This window comes from Aspergillus novofumigatus (genome assembly GCF_002847465.1).
Source record: "Aspergillus novofumigatus IBT 16806 chromosome Unknown P174scaffold_1, whole genome shotgun sequence".
Lineage (NCBI taxonomy): Eukaryota > Fungi > Ascomycota > Eurotiomycetes > Eurotiales > Aspergillaceae > Aspergillus > Aspergillus novofumigatus.
This window is the reverse complement of record NW_020194274.1, coordinates 3,413,734-3,429,417: the sequence shown is the minus strand read 5'-3', so window position 1 is coordinate 3,429,417 and position 15,684 is coordinate 3,413,734. Positions and strand designations below refer to the sequence as shown.

The 15,684-nt window shown below is 48.0% G+C and overlaps 6 protein-coding genes across 6 annotated transcripts; 3 read left to right on the top strand and 3 right to left on the bottom strand.

Annotated features, from left to right (window-relative positions):
* Positions 1–434: 434 nt before the first annotated feature.
* P174DRAFT_427305 (class I SAM-dependent methyltransferase) lies at positions 435–995 on the bottom strand (the record flags this gene model as incomplete). The annotated part of the gene is made up of 1 exon (XM_024825421.1): positions 435–995. The coding sequence occupies one exon, from the start codon at positions 993–995 to the stop codon at positions 435–437; it is 561 nt and encodes a 186-aa protein (XP_024687669.1).
* Positions 996–2,178: 1,183 nt separating this feature from the next.
* P174DRAFT_437522 (uncharacterized protein) lies at positions 2,179–3,925 on the top strand. Its single transcript, XM_024826321.1, has one exon. The coding sequence runs from the start codon at positions 2,337–2,339 to the stop codon at positions 3,744–3,746; it is 1,410 nt and encodes a 469-aa protein (XP_024687668.1). The 5' UTR covers positions 2,179–2,336; the 3' UTR covers positions 3,747–3,925.
* A 1,195-nt stretch (positions 3,926–5,120) lies between these two features.
* On the bottom strand, positions 5,121–5,495 carry P174DRAFT_468447 (uncharacterized protein; the record flags this gene model as incomplete). The annotated part of the gene is made up of 1 exon (XM_024830561.1): positions 5,121–5,495. The coding sequence occupies one exon, from the start codon at positions 5,493–5,495 to the stop codon at positions 5,121–5,123; it is 375 nt and encodes a 124-aa protein (XP_024687667.1).
* Positions 5,496–7,373: 1,878 nt separating this feature from the next.
* On the top strand, positions 7,374–10,671 carry P174DRAFT_437520 (uncharacterized protein). Its single transcript, XM_024826320.1, has 5 exons — positions 7,374–8,073; positions 8,160–9,758; positions 9,818–10,013; positions 10,087–10,367; positions 10,439–10,671. The coding sequence occupies exons 1-5, from the start codon at positions 7,575–7,577 to the stop codon at positions 10,498–10,500; spliced, it is 2,637 nt and encodes an 878-aa protein (XP_024687666.1). The 5' UTR covers positions 7,374–7,574; the 3' UTR covers positions 10,501–10,671.
* Positions 10,672–12,653: 1,982 nt separating this feature from the next.
* On the top strand, positions 12,654–13,046 carry P174DRAFT_447623 (DUF2945 domain-containing protein; the record flags this gene model as incomplete). The annotated part of the gene is made up of 3 exons (XM_024828684.1): positions 12,654–12,800; positions 12,864–12,926; positions 12,975–13,046. The coding sequence occupies 3 exons, from the start codon at positions 12,654–12,656 to the stop codon at positions 13,044–13,046; spliced, it is 282 nt and encodes a 93-aa protein (XP_024687665.1).
* A 300-nt stretch (positions 13,047–13,346) lies between these two features.
* P174DRAFT_37754 (uncharacterized protein) lies at positions 13,347–13,799 on the bottom strand. The gene is made up of 3 exons (XM_024822755.1): positions 13,708–13,799; positions 13,566–13,658; positions 13,347–13,510 (listed from the first exon to the last, which is right to left on the bottom strand). Exons 1-3 carry the CDS (start codon positions 13,740–13,742, stop codon positions 13,396–13,398), a joined length of 243 nt encoding a protein of 80 aa, XP_024687664.1. The 5' UTR covers positions 13,743–13,799; the 3' UTR covers positions 13,347–13,395.
* Positions 13,800–15,684: the final 1,885 nt, after the last annotated feature.

Below are 15,684 nucleotides of genomic sequence, written 5' to 3'. Positions count from 1 at the left end.
ATTTATCCTTAAAGTTGGCTTACGCGGCCCACAAGGCGTATTAGCTACCATATCCAGACATTGGCCGCCAAGGGAGCCCTACGGTTCCTACCATTGATTGCTTGATCCCATTAAGCTCTGGGAGTTGCAATACATTTGACCAATCACCGGCTGACAGAATCATTCCATTCTGCTACGACCAATCATCGCAGAGCAACAAGAAATCCAGCTGCCTAATTTATTTGGTAACTTAGGTATCTTTTACCTTTATGTAGGTACCTTAGGTAGAGATTACGGCTTTCTAGCCCTCAATATCTGACAAGGCCAAGCCCCATACATAATCCTCAGACCCCCACACTCTCTCGAGACATCCGTCCAGCCCATCTCCTTGACTGTATCCGCATACTCACCCACATACCCCGCCATATCCACCACAACCAAGTATCCCCCGGACATCAACCCCTCGCCGCCTCCCCTATCGCCTTCTTCCTCGTAGCTTTATCCGCATTATGAATCGACAAACTAGCCGTTACCAGCGAAAACACCCCATCGAAGAACGGCAACTCCGCAAAACTCCCCGTATGTAGCACCGTCTGCTCGCATACCCCCAACGCAGCGGCGTTCTTGTAAGTTGCCAGCGACGAGTTTCCGCTTTGATCGCCTTTAACGAATAGATCGATGCCGTAGGCGGGGTGGACGGGTGATTCTGAAGAGGTGAGTTGTTTCTTGATTTGAGCGATTTTCAGTAGGACCATCCCTCGACCGCAGCCGAGGTCGAGGGTGGGTGATCTGAAGGTTTCCCTGGGGAGGTTGGCGAGGAGGTCATCCCAGACTTGGAATTTGCCTTTGAGGGTTGCGTAGAGATAGAGTGGGGAGAGGATGTTGGAGGCGACCAGGCCGAGAGGTGAGTCGATGCCGTAGGATGGGTTTGAGGGGATGTCTTGTGCTGCGAGGTTTGTGGATAATCGTGCGATGTGGTTTTCTGGGATTGAGGATAGATAGATTGAATGCGACATTCTGTCTGTGTAGTGTGCAGGTATATCTAACAGCAGTGTGAGGAAAATCTGGGAGATTTATCGTCGACTAGAGCAGATTTATCTACTCATTTCTCTTCCCTTGTTGTTCTTTGCATAGAATTTATATCATGATTGATGGTCGGAAAGTACTCCGCTCTTTGATCTTTTCTTGTGTAGTCTCGCAGGTGAATGCCCCTTTTTATAAGTCTCATGAGACCATGAACTCGTATTTCAGGCAGCAAGAAAACCAGCCAATATCACAAAAATCCATACAACATTCTGAGCCCCCAGATAAAACAATGTCATATCCGAGTCAAAAAAATTGCTTCAGTTCATGCTGACTATGTGGTAGGGATGCCCTGGTTGTGCGAATGTAGCAAGGTAGGTGCAATGCTAGGAAAAACTAGTAGATGAAACATGTTCATTTTTCAACTCCATCTCAGGTTGAGTAAGCGCAGGAGAGGCAGTACTTACTAGATGATGACTGGATTGCTTGATACTTATATTTTCGATTAACGCTCGTGATATACATGTCCGACTGAGCTGTCCAGATACGAAAGGAGGGTAACAAGGTCGAAATTTCCCTATGTAAGTACAATGCCAGTGAAGATATCCATATTTCCATTACCAACTACACAAGATCAAGACATTAGATGATAGCGTTTTGCATATTCCATGACGTGTTGCGGGTGGGTGAGATGAAGGTGCGGTGGATTGTCTTCCGCATCCCCCGAGGAATACCATTTCCGGACATCTCAACATCAACGCCAAGAGAATCATCAGAGTCGTGGCGAACTTCAACGACGTTTCATAATGGCAAGAGTCTCCTCAATTCCTCGTTCATGACACATATTAGCAATAATCGTCGGATGAGGCTGGCTGAAGTAACGCACAATGAGGATCCCTTACAGACTATCGGAAGTAACAGCATAGGCGAGTCCATAAAGTGCTTCTCATTCGTCACATTAACTGATGATAAAGTACAGTAACCACGCATTCAACTTAATCCGAGGGCGTGGAGAGTTCTGATTTGCCAGAGGCTGCTGGTCTGCATAATCTATCACATCCTGCAGGGATCGCCCTCGCTAATGTGCGTCTCCTATATAGCTGATCTACTATGAATGTGGTTGGTCCTAGTAGTGGTCACGCAACATAAGAGCTGCATAAGCTGGAACCATCTCCTCTTCATTTTGAGTCGAATTAAGGGAGTAAAGGAAGGGTAATAAATAAGGCAGTGGTTCTATCTTCCTGCAGCTTCTTTTTTGTTTCCGCTCGTCCCAGTACCGAGACAGTGGCCAAGTCAAGTGCTCGCATACACCCAACTCTCCAATTGTTTGCAGGATGACAAAAAGGCAAGAGAAGATCTCAGTTCATCAAATGACGGCCCCAACCTCGGCCATAATTGAAGATTTTGTGGCTTCCTACGACACGCAACGCGAATTCTACAGCCACACCGCAACGGCTGTTAGAAAGATTTGCGAGGCAGCCCTCGGAAAACATCATATACCATGCCTTGTCAGCCATCGAGCGAAAGAAGCAGCGAGTCTACGCAAAAAGCTATATGCACGACAACTTCTCCGGGGCCATGCCTACACAAGCAGAGAAGAGATCAAAAGTGACATTTCCGACCTTGCTGGCGTACGCATCGCTCTCTACTATTCTCGGCACGGGGAGGAGGTCAAGCGTATACTCAATGATGAATTTACTGTCGTGGAAAAAAAGACGTTCAGCCGAATGGGCATCGACGAGGCAATCCATGGCGGCTACGATCGATGGTTCCCGGGCTACTGCGCACAGCATTATCGAGTGCATCTTAAGAACGGAACGGTCAATCAGGAAGGCGTACCTATTCACAACACAAAGGTGGAGATCCAGGTCGTCTCTGTGCTGCGGCATGTCTGGGCTGAAGTGGAACACGACGTGGTCTACAAGGGGAAGCTCAGGGCGAGCAGAGACGACCACCGCATCCTGGACGGGTTAAGCGGTGCGGTGTTTCTTGGGGAGTGCTTCCTGGATCAACTGTATCAGACCCAGGTAGCGAAGACTACCACCGACGACAAAGGTTTCGAAAGCGTCTACGGGCTCGGCTCATTTTTGTGGAATTGGACCGCCTCCCTCGGGCATTGCCAGGTAGAATACCCAGTGGAGGTCGAGTTTCTGAAAGAGGTGCTCAGTATCCTCGGGCTCAACAATCCGCGAACACTACGAGATATTCTCAGTCAGATCGACCTGTCCACTCGAGAAGGCAGCGAGTGGCATTCTTTCCGGGCGGCATTTCACCCCGCTAGGTCCAGTCTTACAATGTTCATAATGGACCGGATCCTTACAATGCCGGTCGGAGCCAGCAAGCTTGAGAATACGCCAGTGGACGATCCTGGGCTCGATCACGCGAGACACGAGCTCGGCCTTATTTCCAGTTCCCTGATCTGGCTCGATCGGGTGTACCCGCTCTCGTCTCAATTATTCGGAGCCCTCTTCGCCAGTGACTCGTGGGACCGTTATCTGCCTGGAATCCGGTGGCTTGATTCGCGAAAAGCCCAGGATTATTGGAGGGGTACTGCGGTGCTTACCGACGAGGAAAAGAACAGGATCAACGGTCTGTTTCAGTGCTTTGCGAGAAACAAGGAAAAGCCCATTCAGCTTGCGTTTGCGCTTGCCAGGCTGGGTGTTTTGAAGAGATACGCTGCTGACTGGCTGGCTTTGCATCGCGTCATCTCGCCGTTGCTTATTGTAATAAAGGCTCGATATTAGGGGATCTTAGGATGGGGTGTGATGTATACGTCTGCTGCCTAATTCAATGCTTACGCTGAGATTGGAAACATCATGTATGGTAAGCTTGATTTACTGTGTAGATGTGGATCTATGGGAATATTCCTGGCAACTCTGCATAAGCGAAATTGCGGTCCTGCAACCGAGTTACTCCAGCAGGCATGCTTCTTTGTTAGGTGTAGATGATGAGTATACATGGAAATAGTCCTACAATCCCTGACCATGGACAATGTTACGTAGTCCGCAGCAGCCACGGTTGCCTAACGACACCACCTTTTAGCGAGCATAATACCGCAAGCACTATCTAACTCCATATGAGATCTCACCCCATCTGTACGAAAACCTGCCAGCTCAACGGTTGACTTGGGAGTCGCGGACAGACCGTGCCAATAGTCCTTGATTGGTAAAACGGTACCGGGGCAAAGGCACGCTAAGCCCTAGCTACATGGCGGGTTCCGGGCCGTGCGTTAGTGGCCCGCGCTTTGGCAGCCGGATAGCCGGTAGCCAATCGTTCAGTGATGAGGATCAGGCCCGCAGGTGTGGAAGGGGGGTGTAACCGTTCTCTCGGGATTTGGTTCATGAGATGATGGATCGCGGTAATGCGGTTTCCTCAAGTTTTCCGTACGGTAATGGTAGTCCGTACAGACTACCACTCAATCAGTGTCACTCGCAGTTGAATGAGATATACGGTATAGTATGCTCAACGTGCCTAATGCCACTCGCGACGCTTCTGATAACCCTCCAGCATACGACGGGGTTTGGATAACCGTCGCAAAGTCCCGAACCGAAACAACGGTCGAAACCAAACCCAATGCTAACTAATGCCTTGACATCCCTGTCAGTCTTCAATGAGTCACTTTTTCAAACAAAGAAAAGGCCTACGCCAATCCTTGGCGTACATTAGAAGCCTTGCAAGCACAGACGCGACATGTCAACTCAAAATCTACCACTGTGTCGGGTTCGCCTGTGGCCCCCTGTCTGAGCCACATTGCTGAACTATTGGCCGTTGTCTGTTGCTTAGGGGCCGCATTACATTGGCTAGATGTGGTCTGAAGAGGCTCCTGCCTAAATAGGAGTTGTAGGCACTTGTTAAGGTCTAATCAAGCCAGGATTGTGAGACCCCGAGCCAGGTATTTGGGTGTTGATTCCTCGCCATGACAGTTGCTCTTTGGGAGAGACTATGGTCTTGTTTTGTTAGTTGTGCTCCGTCCGGCCATAGTAATAGACATCAACCACTTCGAGGACCGAAACCAAGGAACTTCAGCCATCTCCATCTGTACTCAATCCCAATACCGACCATTCAATGCCCGGTACGATTCAGACAGCCTCACCAGCAAACAGTGTTGCATTCACTAATTAACCAAAGAACTCACAGATCTCCATTGTCTCCGCATCATTGAAACGCTCCACGGAAGCGAGGTTAGCCTCGATTTCGAAGAAAAGGCGCTCGTCGTCAATATATCCCGTCTCGTTGAAGATGAAGGATGGTTTGGCTCCGAGCGAGACATAATCGTTGTATCCTTCATGAGATACCTGCGTGATCGTGCTGTTGGCGAGGAGACGGTGGAGAGCACCTGGTGCCGGTACATGAGGACGGAGTTTTATGCATGCTTGTGTGAGATGTCCTGATTCCAGAAGACCGAGTCTGGAGAGATGGCTAACATGGGGATTGTACAGTGGATGCAAGGGAGAAGAAGGGCACCTAGCAAGACAGGAAATGGGGCTCATCATGATAGTTAGGAACCCGAGACTGGGAGAAAAGGGGCGATGGTCACTACTCGGCTTTATGACTATCTATTAAGCATATCCGAGTCGTGGCATCTCTGGAATCTTGAAGGAAGGAGAGCAAATTCCCCGCGACACTCTTTTAACACGTTTATGCATCTGACTGCTGCAAGCTCAGTATCGTCGCATTAGCTATCTCATAATTTTGGATCTTAATATTGTGAAAGTGTCAGCCATATCGTACCGCTCTCGAATCCAGAGAGTATCGGATATCGATATTTTACCGAATTCTGGCTGGGCCAATCAGATCGCTGGATTCTACTATGGATTCAACTTGCTAAATTAAGAAGATTTTACAGTTTTCATTTGGTCGATTATAAGTAGTTAGTTAGATATTAGATTGCCAGAAATCAGACCTTCATTCATCCCGAACCGTACCGTTTACTGGCGATTACCATAGATTCGCTATTATCGGGGATCGGTTGACAGAAAGGTACTTGCTCGCCTGCGCAGCCTGACTGGGCTTAGCGCGCCGCATGACTGTCACCTCTTGCCGCCTTGGACTGTTTTCATATCATTACTGCAAGTATCTAGGATATGTAGTGAAAATATATAGTGTCCCCCTTATCTGATATTAGAGAAGACAAGGATTAGTCTTATTATTAAGTAATCTACTATTCTCCCATACTATCCTGACCCAACATTCTATCATTCCTAATTCTTGCCTAGTCAACAGGCTAATCTACCCTGCCCTGTGGATCATCCCTCACAAAATGAGACATGGGCATTCAGAGATAGCATAGATAAAGCATGCTAACCAGGTCTACAGGAATATATATAGAAAATTATATGCACATCCTCTATTAGAGGTTAATAGACCTATAACATTCCTTAGTATCACATCTTATTATAAGCATATTTAGAATCATTGAAACGGCAGCAAGAAGGCACACATGACACGTTACAAGGGGTTCTGAGAGAGAAGAAGAGGAAGAGAAGTAGGAAAGGGTGTCAACGCGCCATTTGTCAGGGGCAGGCCTGTTATCCACAGCCATGTCTGCTATATCATCTTACTGGTGCATCTTGATTCCTTGGTAAGCCGCTAAAGAACCAGTGTGGACACAGACTGAATGGATGAGTGAATGCAGTGTGCGTAGGTGTTAATTAGTGAATGAATCAGGTTGAATGGGCGAGCAAGTCACCTTGAAGGGATGAGTGAATCAGCTTGGAGGGTGATTTTTACCCAGGTGTCAACTCACCCTGCTCACCCTCTTAAAGCGGCAACGTCCAAATAAGGAAGGAAGAGGACCGCCATAGATTTCTCCATGGTATTTATAACAAATTAAATGATAATATAATCAGAGTGGAAACCAATAATAAATGAATTGTAATATCTGACCTGAAGTTTTTATTTTTTTATTCGTATTTTCATTTATTCTTCTTTTTGCATTTAATCAGGATATTACAGATCGAGAACCACATACTGAACAAATTATAGAATGGCCAGAACATCATCTCAGTTTTTTCTGGAACCACTGAGTCCACCATGCCCGTATTGTTGTCTATTCCTGATCCGATTATTGGAGCCTCACGATTGATGGCGCCCTATATTTTATCACCGTTGCATTGCTAATTATCCTAGTTCATGTAGCAAGAGACACGCTCCCCTGGATGCATCACCTATGGACCATGACTGGCACGAGGAAGATTAGAATGTACTGCGCCAAGATCGCTACAGACTCTTGTCGGCCAATCAGCTGAGAAGAATACGGAGACCATTGGCATCTTTACACTAGCTACGAGGCTGAGCTGGTTAGCGCTTAGCAACCGGATTGAAAAACTGGTAGGAAATTACATCTTTCCAGGGTCGAGATCCTGGGAGCAGGCACTTCAATAGTGCATCAAAAGCGAAAGCTACCCTAATGATGAAAATTGCGGTCGAGCCGTCTGAATGTCTTGCGCTGGTCGGGATATGACTTATAAGACCATCCAGCCGGGCTCCCAGGCAGCACACACAGCGCCAGGTCTCTCTCCCAGTCCATCTTCCACGCCTGCAGCTACAGGCCGCCAAGACTTCCAATCAATATGCGTTCCTCCATTCTTGCCTTCCTGCCTGCTCTAGCCGCGGCTGCTGACTTTCAGATTACCAGCTGGCTCTGCACACCACTTCTTGACCCCACCGAGGGCCAGGAGCATTTGAGCGTGCGGGATGCCGGCGAGACTGGCTGCGCTGGCTATATTCTCAATGAACACGATGACGGTTCGTACGCGGGGGCCTTCAGCGGCAATGAGAACTCAAATACTACTTTCATCTTCACGGAGGAACCCAATCCTCGCTTCACGGCCAATTTCTCAGATTACGTTCGGCCCGGTACCTGCACCCCGGCCCTCGCGTATGATGTCTGCAAGACGTTGTCAGCTGCCTGTTCCATTACCATCTTATGGGACTGTTCCTACGGCGTTGAAGCCCATCAAACACAGCCACAAAAAAGACAGCAAAGCGTCAAGGTGATGGTAGCTGGAGATTCGATCTCACACGGGATGGACGGTGACTGGACCTGGCGTTGGCGTCTTTTTGCTTGGCGTGAGTTGATTCATCTTCAGGCCTCCACCAAGGTCCATTAATCGTCGTGTGTGTGCAAAGTTAACCCTAGTCATGGGCATCTCCAGTGCAGCTAAGTTACAACGTCAACTTCGTCGGACCGTGGGTTGGCACACACGGAGTGATGCTGCCCGAAGCCGCTGTGCCGCAGCCACCCGTCTTGCCGGGAGAGTCTCCTCTTCAGTTTCCAGATGTCGTGGGCGTCTATGCTGACGGGGTGCCGAATTCGTTCACCTCCACGGGCCATGCTTCGTTCTGGGGCCGGCAGGTGGCGCAGACAAAGGATACCATCAAAGGCTGGGTCGCGGAGTACCAGCCAGATTACCTCCTTATCCTGCTTGGCTTCAACGACCTGGGTTGGTTTGTTAGTGGCCCTGAAGACCTAGTCGGCAATATGGGGCAACTAGTAGAGAACGCGCGCGCGGCCAAGCCAGATGTCAAGATCCTCCTGGGCAACGTCGTGCACCGTAAATTCCTCAAGGGCCGCCAAGACCTTGTTGACAACACAAACAGGTATAATCAGCTCCTGCGCGACAGGTACCCAAGCTGGTTCCGATGGGAGTCTCCCATCTCGTACGTTGATGTTAATGCCAACTACAACTGCCACCCTGAAAGCTGTCCTGACGGCTATGATGGACTGCATCCTAATTCAATAGGGGAGTATCATATTGCGCAGGCTTTTGCTCGCAGCCTCAAGGCCGACTTTGGATTTCAGGGTCCAGACTTCGTGGTGCCGGCCAACCCTGAGCCGAGGATTATTAGCACGCCGGCCGGTGTGCAAACCTTCTCACACCCAGAGGGCTTGTACACAACCTGGAAGAAGGTCCCAAACGCTCGAGGCTATGACATACGCTCTCGACTCCAGGGAATGACTGGTTGGTGGTCTGAGGGCCAGGTCTACCCCAGCACTTATGCCAGCTGGACCACATGGCTGGGAGATGGGCAGACGTGGGAGTTCCAGGTCCGCACCCGAGGCGACAATGACGACATCTCCAGCTGGTCAGAACTCGCTACAGCTAAAACTCACTTGCAGACCTCTCCGGGGCCCCCAAACATTGTGACAGTACCTTCCGGAGACGGTATCCGCATCTCCTGGGGGCCTGTTACCGGGTACAGCGTCAACCGGTACGGAGTCATCATATGGGATAAGGACACCGAGGGCGCTTTCATTGAGACACGCGCCGTGTCAGGGACGAGCCTCTTTATTGGCGGGTTGATCTCCGGGCACCGCTACGGAACTTGGGTAGCTACCTACGTCAATATGCAGAGCAGCTTAACAGGGCAACCCTATGCAGCGGGAGGCTTGCCAGCGGCTGGGAGGGAGGTGATCATTGGCTCATTCTCGCCCTCGCCGCCTACAAACCTTCGTGTCACCAACACTGACGCCACAACCGTGCAACTCAGCTGGAGCCCCTCAGAGGGCGTCACGGGCTACGCCATCTATGTCCGGAGTGTAAAAGACAAGACAGCCTTTAACGTGGACGGGACAACGACCGGTACAGCGTACGGCGTAGGGTTCCTATTCCCTGGGACCTGGAACTTTGAGTTCTGTATTGCCTCATATAACGGGAACCTTGAGAGCCCGCACAGTAGTTGCATCATCCCACCGGTCTATGAAGTTCCCACCATTCCCAATCCCAACCCCAAGGGCAACATCAAGCTCACCTGTACGTTCAACCATCATAGCCTTCAGGGAGCAAAGCAAGCTGACAACAACCACAACCAGTCTCGGACGAAACTATCAATATCGGCACCATTAAGATTGGCGACATCACTGACAAGCTGAATAAGGTCTGCTCCACCCAAGGCCAATGTGACACCAGCCCCTTTACCCTTAATGGTCAACTTGTCGAGTCCGGCCTTGGTGGCAGTGTTAACGACTTAATCTTGACCGTCAATCCATCTGGGGCTTATCCAACATGGTGAGTTCTGGTTAATATTTGCTATTGACCTTAGTCAAGCCTATGTTGATGCTGATTTTAACCTTGAAAAAAGGATTCACAATGGCCTAATAGACACACTGTATGCAGCTGTCACAACACTGGCAGACTGCTACCAGGTGACTAATACGCCAACATGTCCATCTCCAATGACTTATTGTCCTTCAAAGCCATTTACTGTCACAGAGTGCAAGGTGCCCCAGTACTGGGGTATCAACTATCAGGATCCCAGTGAGGCTAACGCAGCCCCACCATTTATTGGAGCTGATATGAATATTGTGGTGGATGCTGGTGGATTTTGTACAAAGATGTTGACTGCCTTCGGTGCTGTTGCTAGTGAGTTCCTCTTAATATTTGCTGTTGACTTTACTCAAGCTATGTTGATGCTGATTTTTAACCTTATGAAGGTGCTGTGAATGGAGCTGCAGGTGGAGTTTTCACACTCTTGAGTTTGGCTTGCAAGGATTAATAAATGGGATTTGGGTGTTTCACATGGAAGAAATGCAGAGCAATGACAAAAATGTTGGAGCTACCCATCTGTTCTAGACATCTCCATTGTATGGAGCTAGCTACATTGGCCTATATAATTTTCTTAGCTCAGTTATCGATCTACATATTCAGCTCCATATGATCACGAATCGGGCCTTGTGATTCGAATCCGCTTATATAGTTGGACGCAGTAACCAAACAATGCCGGCAAGAAAAGGAGGAGATCGAGAAGAAATGTCAAGGCACTCAGCCAACCAAAAGCGGATGCCGTCACGTCTCAGAGGGACTCTCTGCCGAAGGCAACCATTTCACTCAATTCCGTGCCTGTCTTCCATCCACGGACCCGCGATGGGAGATTGAGCGTACTCAGGCAAACAGCTTCCCTGGTTGTGCGAGCAAATGCCATAAAATCGGCAGCTGTGGGGTCGGTGGTCTGGTATCGCAGTTCTCAGGACTGCTACTTGTATAGGGACATTATGGATCCTGGAGCTATCCAGAACGATGACACTGGGGATGTCACGGTCAAGAAATGGTTTTGGCAAAGATTCTTAATATAACTATAGCCCCTCGAGTATTTGCTTGCCTTGGCAGAATTGCTGTCTTGACCATCACCCGCTTTGTACACGGTATGTGGACAGAAATGACGGGCCAGATGTGAAATAACGCTTCATTGCTGATCGCTTCCTCCATCGCTGTCTCAGGAGTCGGAATATTGACTGCGAGTTACTGAATTTGTCACCACAAGTCCGTATTCAGCTTTGTTGCATTATTATCGTTTGTTCCCAGTCCTCCCTCACTCATCAGCTCCTTGGTGGCTCGGTCCACCTCCTCCGCTTCTCATAGTCTCGGTCAGTTATACGGAGTACTAGATCTCGAAATAGCCTTGAGGCCCTTGACATCCACTCTCCATATCTCTTTCTGGCCCCACCGCCAAGGCCTTAGCGCAGATATTATTGAGCGGGCCGCTTTAAAGGGAGGGGAGCAGTAAAATCGACCTTGGTAAAGATGCAGTACCAGGCTACGTAATATAACACCATGCCTACGAAAAGCCCGTGCAATTTCCATGGAACCGATACCCTGTAGAGCGGCAACCCATACCCTGTGTACCAAATCTGCCTCGTGGCATAAGCTCTCCGTGTCAGCCGCCCGATAGCACGGTGCACCTTTGCTGGTCACACAATTGCGACCATTATTCAGCAAATGCCAGAGCTACGCCAACCTCCCCTAGACTATCCTTTTTAATAAAATTTGGAAAGTATAGAATATAAATAAGTTGGCATACTTTGCGCATAATCAGTCGTGAATTGCTTTTTGGTTGGCCATAGGGAAACTGTGTACTGAGCCCACCACTATTGTAGAATAAATCGGAATAAAGTATACAATTTCTATGGGAAGGCCGAGAGCCATTTAACCGGTGTACAAGTCGCCGGGTCCTACGATGATCTGGGCCAAGGACCCTGTCCTAGCCTGCCAGCGCTTGCTGGTACATCTCCTCTTGCGTCCTTCAGCTTCCCCTGGGCAGAGTAGAGACTCCCAAGGTTGTTAACTGTATTTAGGGTGGGTGTGTTCCGTAATGCGGACCGCGGGCCTTCTTGTAGCCTGCCGCGGTAAAGGGTATGCTTGATGATCTGGTGTCAATTTAACAGTTGATCATTTACAGTCAATGTAATCGAACTATAATTTTGACCCGCTGCTATAGATGTATTCTTATTCACACAATAGCTACTAGCCAGGTACTTCTTCCAAATCCTCCCTGTCAGCTACAGTAATCCCTTCCACTCCTGGATAAGTCGTGACTGACCTGTGGTCAACCCTTGGGTACGGCCCACATCCTGATCGGATGTTGAGCACGAAATGGTGCTGTATAGCGACTGTAAAAAACCTAATCTGCGCTGAGATGCCCTGCTCTCAGATTGTTATCGTTACCTTGTGATGGCGCAGTCAGCGAAATCACAGAGCCTTACCGTTCATACTTCTAATATATATGACTGCAAGGCAAGGGTTACTGCGTCCCGACGTGTTCCTTCTGTAATCGGTGTGGTGGCGAAGCCGGTTCCACGGTGCGTATAGCTAATGTTTGGTTGCGCCGAACTGATGTCATAGGGTTGTCCAACGGTAGGATATATTAGCTCTATGGGCTGTGGCGCGACAATCCTACAACGATACGGGGCTTTCAACTATAGCTTCAACACGGACGAAGTTCATGATAAGCACGGACAGATCATTTCTCCCGGCGACCACATCTTTGTCAAAATTCGTGGAGGCCGACATGAAGGCGAGGTACCAACCCTTCAGCACATCCAGGGCTGCAGTATCCCAAGAATTTGATTAACGACATAAAAGGTTGATAAGATCGTCAGAACCGAGGGAGAAGCTGAACAGGAGGGAGTGAAACATCCACCTAAGGTTGGTTCTTTCCCCTTTGTGAAGAATTGTGCTGATAAATGTGAAAAGGTCGTGTTCCATGATCAACGCGGAAAAAAGGTTGCGCATAACCCAGGCACCTTGGAAAAGGTCGACGGTTGATACAGGCGGGCAAGGCTTCGTTCGTTTCTTCGGGTTTCTTGATTTAAATAGTGGAAGATTAGCTCAATACCAATCCTCATCACGGTCTGCGAATCGTAGTTGTAACTAAATTCAGATATTCTGTGAATAAATCCAAGCACTTTCACTCAACTGGCCTCCTAGCTAGGTGGCTATTATAAGGATGGCATAGATAGCGAGGAGGATAACTTTTATTCTCTTTAAACTATCATTCTCTCGTTCAAACTTTCGAAAGACATGGATGATAGGCATCCAGCAGAAACCAGTCTGCCGTGGTCAGCTATTCGCGGTCAGCGTTATACATGAGCAACCGGACACGGTCTTATCGCTATTAACTAAGGGAAAAACAAGCCCTTGTGAACCGCAATAAACCCTTGCTTATCGCATATCCCTTCTTCCAGCCTGCTTGAATTTCATTGATGACGAACTTTCCAGAATAGAGAACCCTACTTCAATGAGCTTTCCGCATAGTTTAGGTGTTAACAGACACGAAGAGCTTACATCATAGACTCCCGAAGATCGCCCTTGTAGACTCTACCATCCTTCTGGATCAGAAGCCAGGTCCTTCCCCATTCAAAAAAAAGCTGCGCCCCACTGTGTCTAGTCAGCAATCCAACTCCTGCTGCCATTGGAGATCACTTACCCTAAACTAATCAGCCGCGCAGCGATGCTGTACATCAGATTAAACAGTTCCCGTAATCTTCCTCAGCCCGTGCAAAGCTCGTTGGGGCAGCGAAACCCCAGATCAGCGATAATGGGTAGACGTAGCCCTTGTGAGGAACACAGGATGAGAGGGATCTGGGTCTAGTAGTTGGGCGTATGGTTATTGCTGGGTCCATTAATGCGTCCACTTCCCCTTGGTTGTTCACTCGGAATGCATATTCTGATTCTGTTAATGGTTGGGGATGCCTTGCAATAATATATGTCAACTTCACCTTCCCAACTCTAAAGTAATATGTATGCAATGCACGCCAGCACTGAACTTCATGATATAGGATTTGCTACTAGGGGCACTGTAATTTATTATAAGTGAATGAGATCCCTAAACTCAGAACTCAATATGGTCCACAGTGCATCTGAAAACTGTGGACATTTCCATTGTGGGGGATTGTTGCCGCAAAGCATCATCATCATTAAACATGAACGACTGTGCCTGATTCCTAGAGCACATAGAACAGGTACTTATTGGCCTGGTTAGTGTAACAGCCACACCAGCCTCCTTGACCATTTGAATAATGTATAACTTGAGCAGTGGGTCTTCGCATTGTGCGTGTCTCAACAGTTCATCTTTCAGAGAATGAAGTTCTGAGCGCATATGGTCGCGCTCTAAAAGAAGATGCTTATGCTCTGCTGATAGTTTGTGATAGAGGCTCTCTAGTTATTGGTTGCATGCTTTCTTCTGGCGGTGGCATTTGCTGGCTGCGCGCTGGTTGCGCTTGAGATACCTCTCATGACGGGGATCGTCCTTTCTAAATGATTTTGATTTGGTGTTATGTTTGCTGGGTAGTGAATACTTTTTAGTGAAAGTAGGCGCTTCAGAGTAAATAGATCATTCCAGAAGCATCAGGGCCAGTCACAGCTACAAAAGCTATATCGTTATGGTAGGGGGTGGAGACATGTCAGCCAGAAATACATTCAGCTGTGACAAAACCTTTGCAGAGGATACTATTAATCAAAGGGATTCTCCTTTCAGACAGCTGTATTGCCTGGTATTTACTGTTTATATCACTGATCAGCTTTGAGAGAGTGTGTGTTGGTTCAAAATTCACGAGTTAAGATCTGAACTGATTTGTATATGACGCAGCTGAGCATGAGCCGTAAATTAGAAAACAGATAAGAGGTCACTTTCTTCAGACCTGAGAATATCTGGTATGGCTTCTTCTCAAAGTGCAGGGAGGACTAGCGGCTTGGCCATTTCATGGCTGGCTGAGGCTTGCCTGCTATTTATTAAGATTGTTTTGCTAACTTACTCATCACCTTGACCCCGCTCCTAGTCTCTCTAATTTGGTTCTTACTATATAACTATATACTATTAAACAGACTCTTGAATGTACAATTGCTTGAAATATTTTGTTTATTCTCCATCCTAGTACAGAGACTATTCATATTAAAGCCTTAATATGGATTGTGAGAGGTACCATAAGTCCTTACATCTGGCTTTTCAATCCACTGCTGACTTTGGCAGCCTTAAGGATGAGCAGGAGTAGGAATCCATTAAAAGGACTAATAATGTACTCATAATCACCCTTAGAGTATATGCTAATAGTATCATGACTGCGATTTAAGGGATTTTAGGGGCGTTCTGATTACCCCAGTCTTTTAGTCTATTAGGTGGACGATGAAAGAGTCCTAGAGATTTAGAATAAGCTTAGCTGCTGCCGCCCAGTAACACTAACGGTATTACCTCAGTATAGATAGCACTTAAATCCACATCCATGCTATAGTAGGTTCCACTATAGGTACTACTTCCAGATTGTGTGACAGGGCCTTGGCCCTGCTCAACATGAAAGTGACTACTGATATCCAAAGGACAGGATTAACTAATAAATATGAAAATTCCTATCCAGTCCAGCAACCATTGTGCAGAATTCTGCAGGCAAAACGTCATGGTACAAAGGGC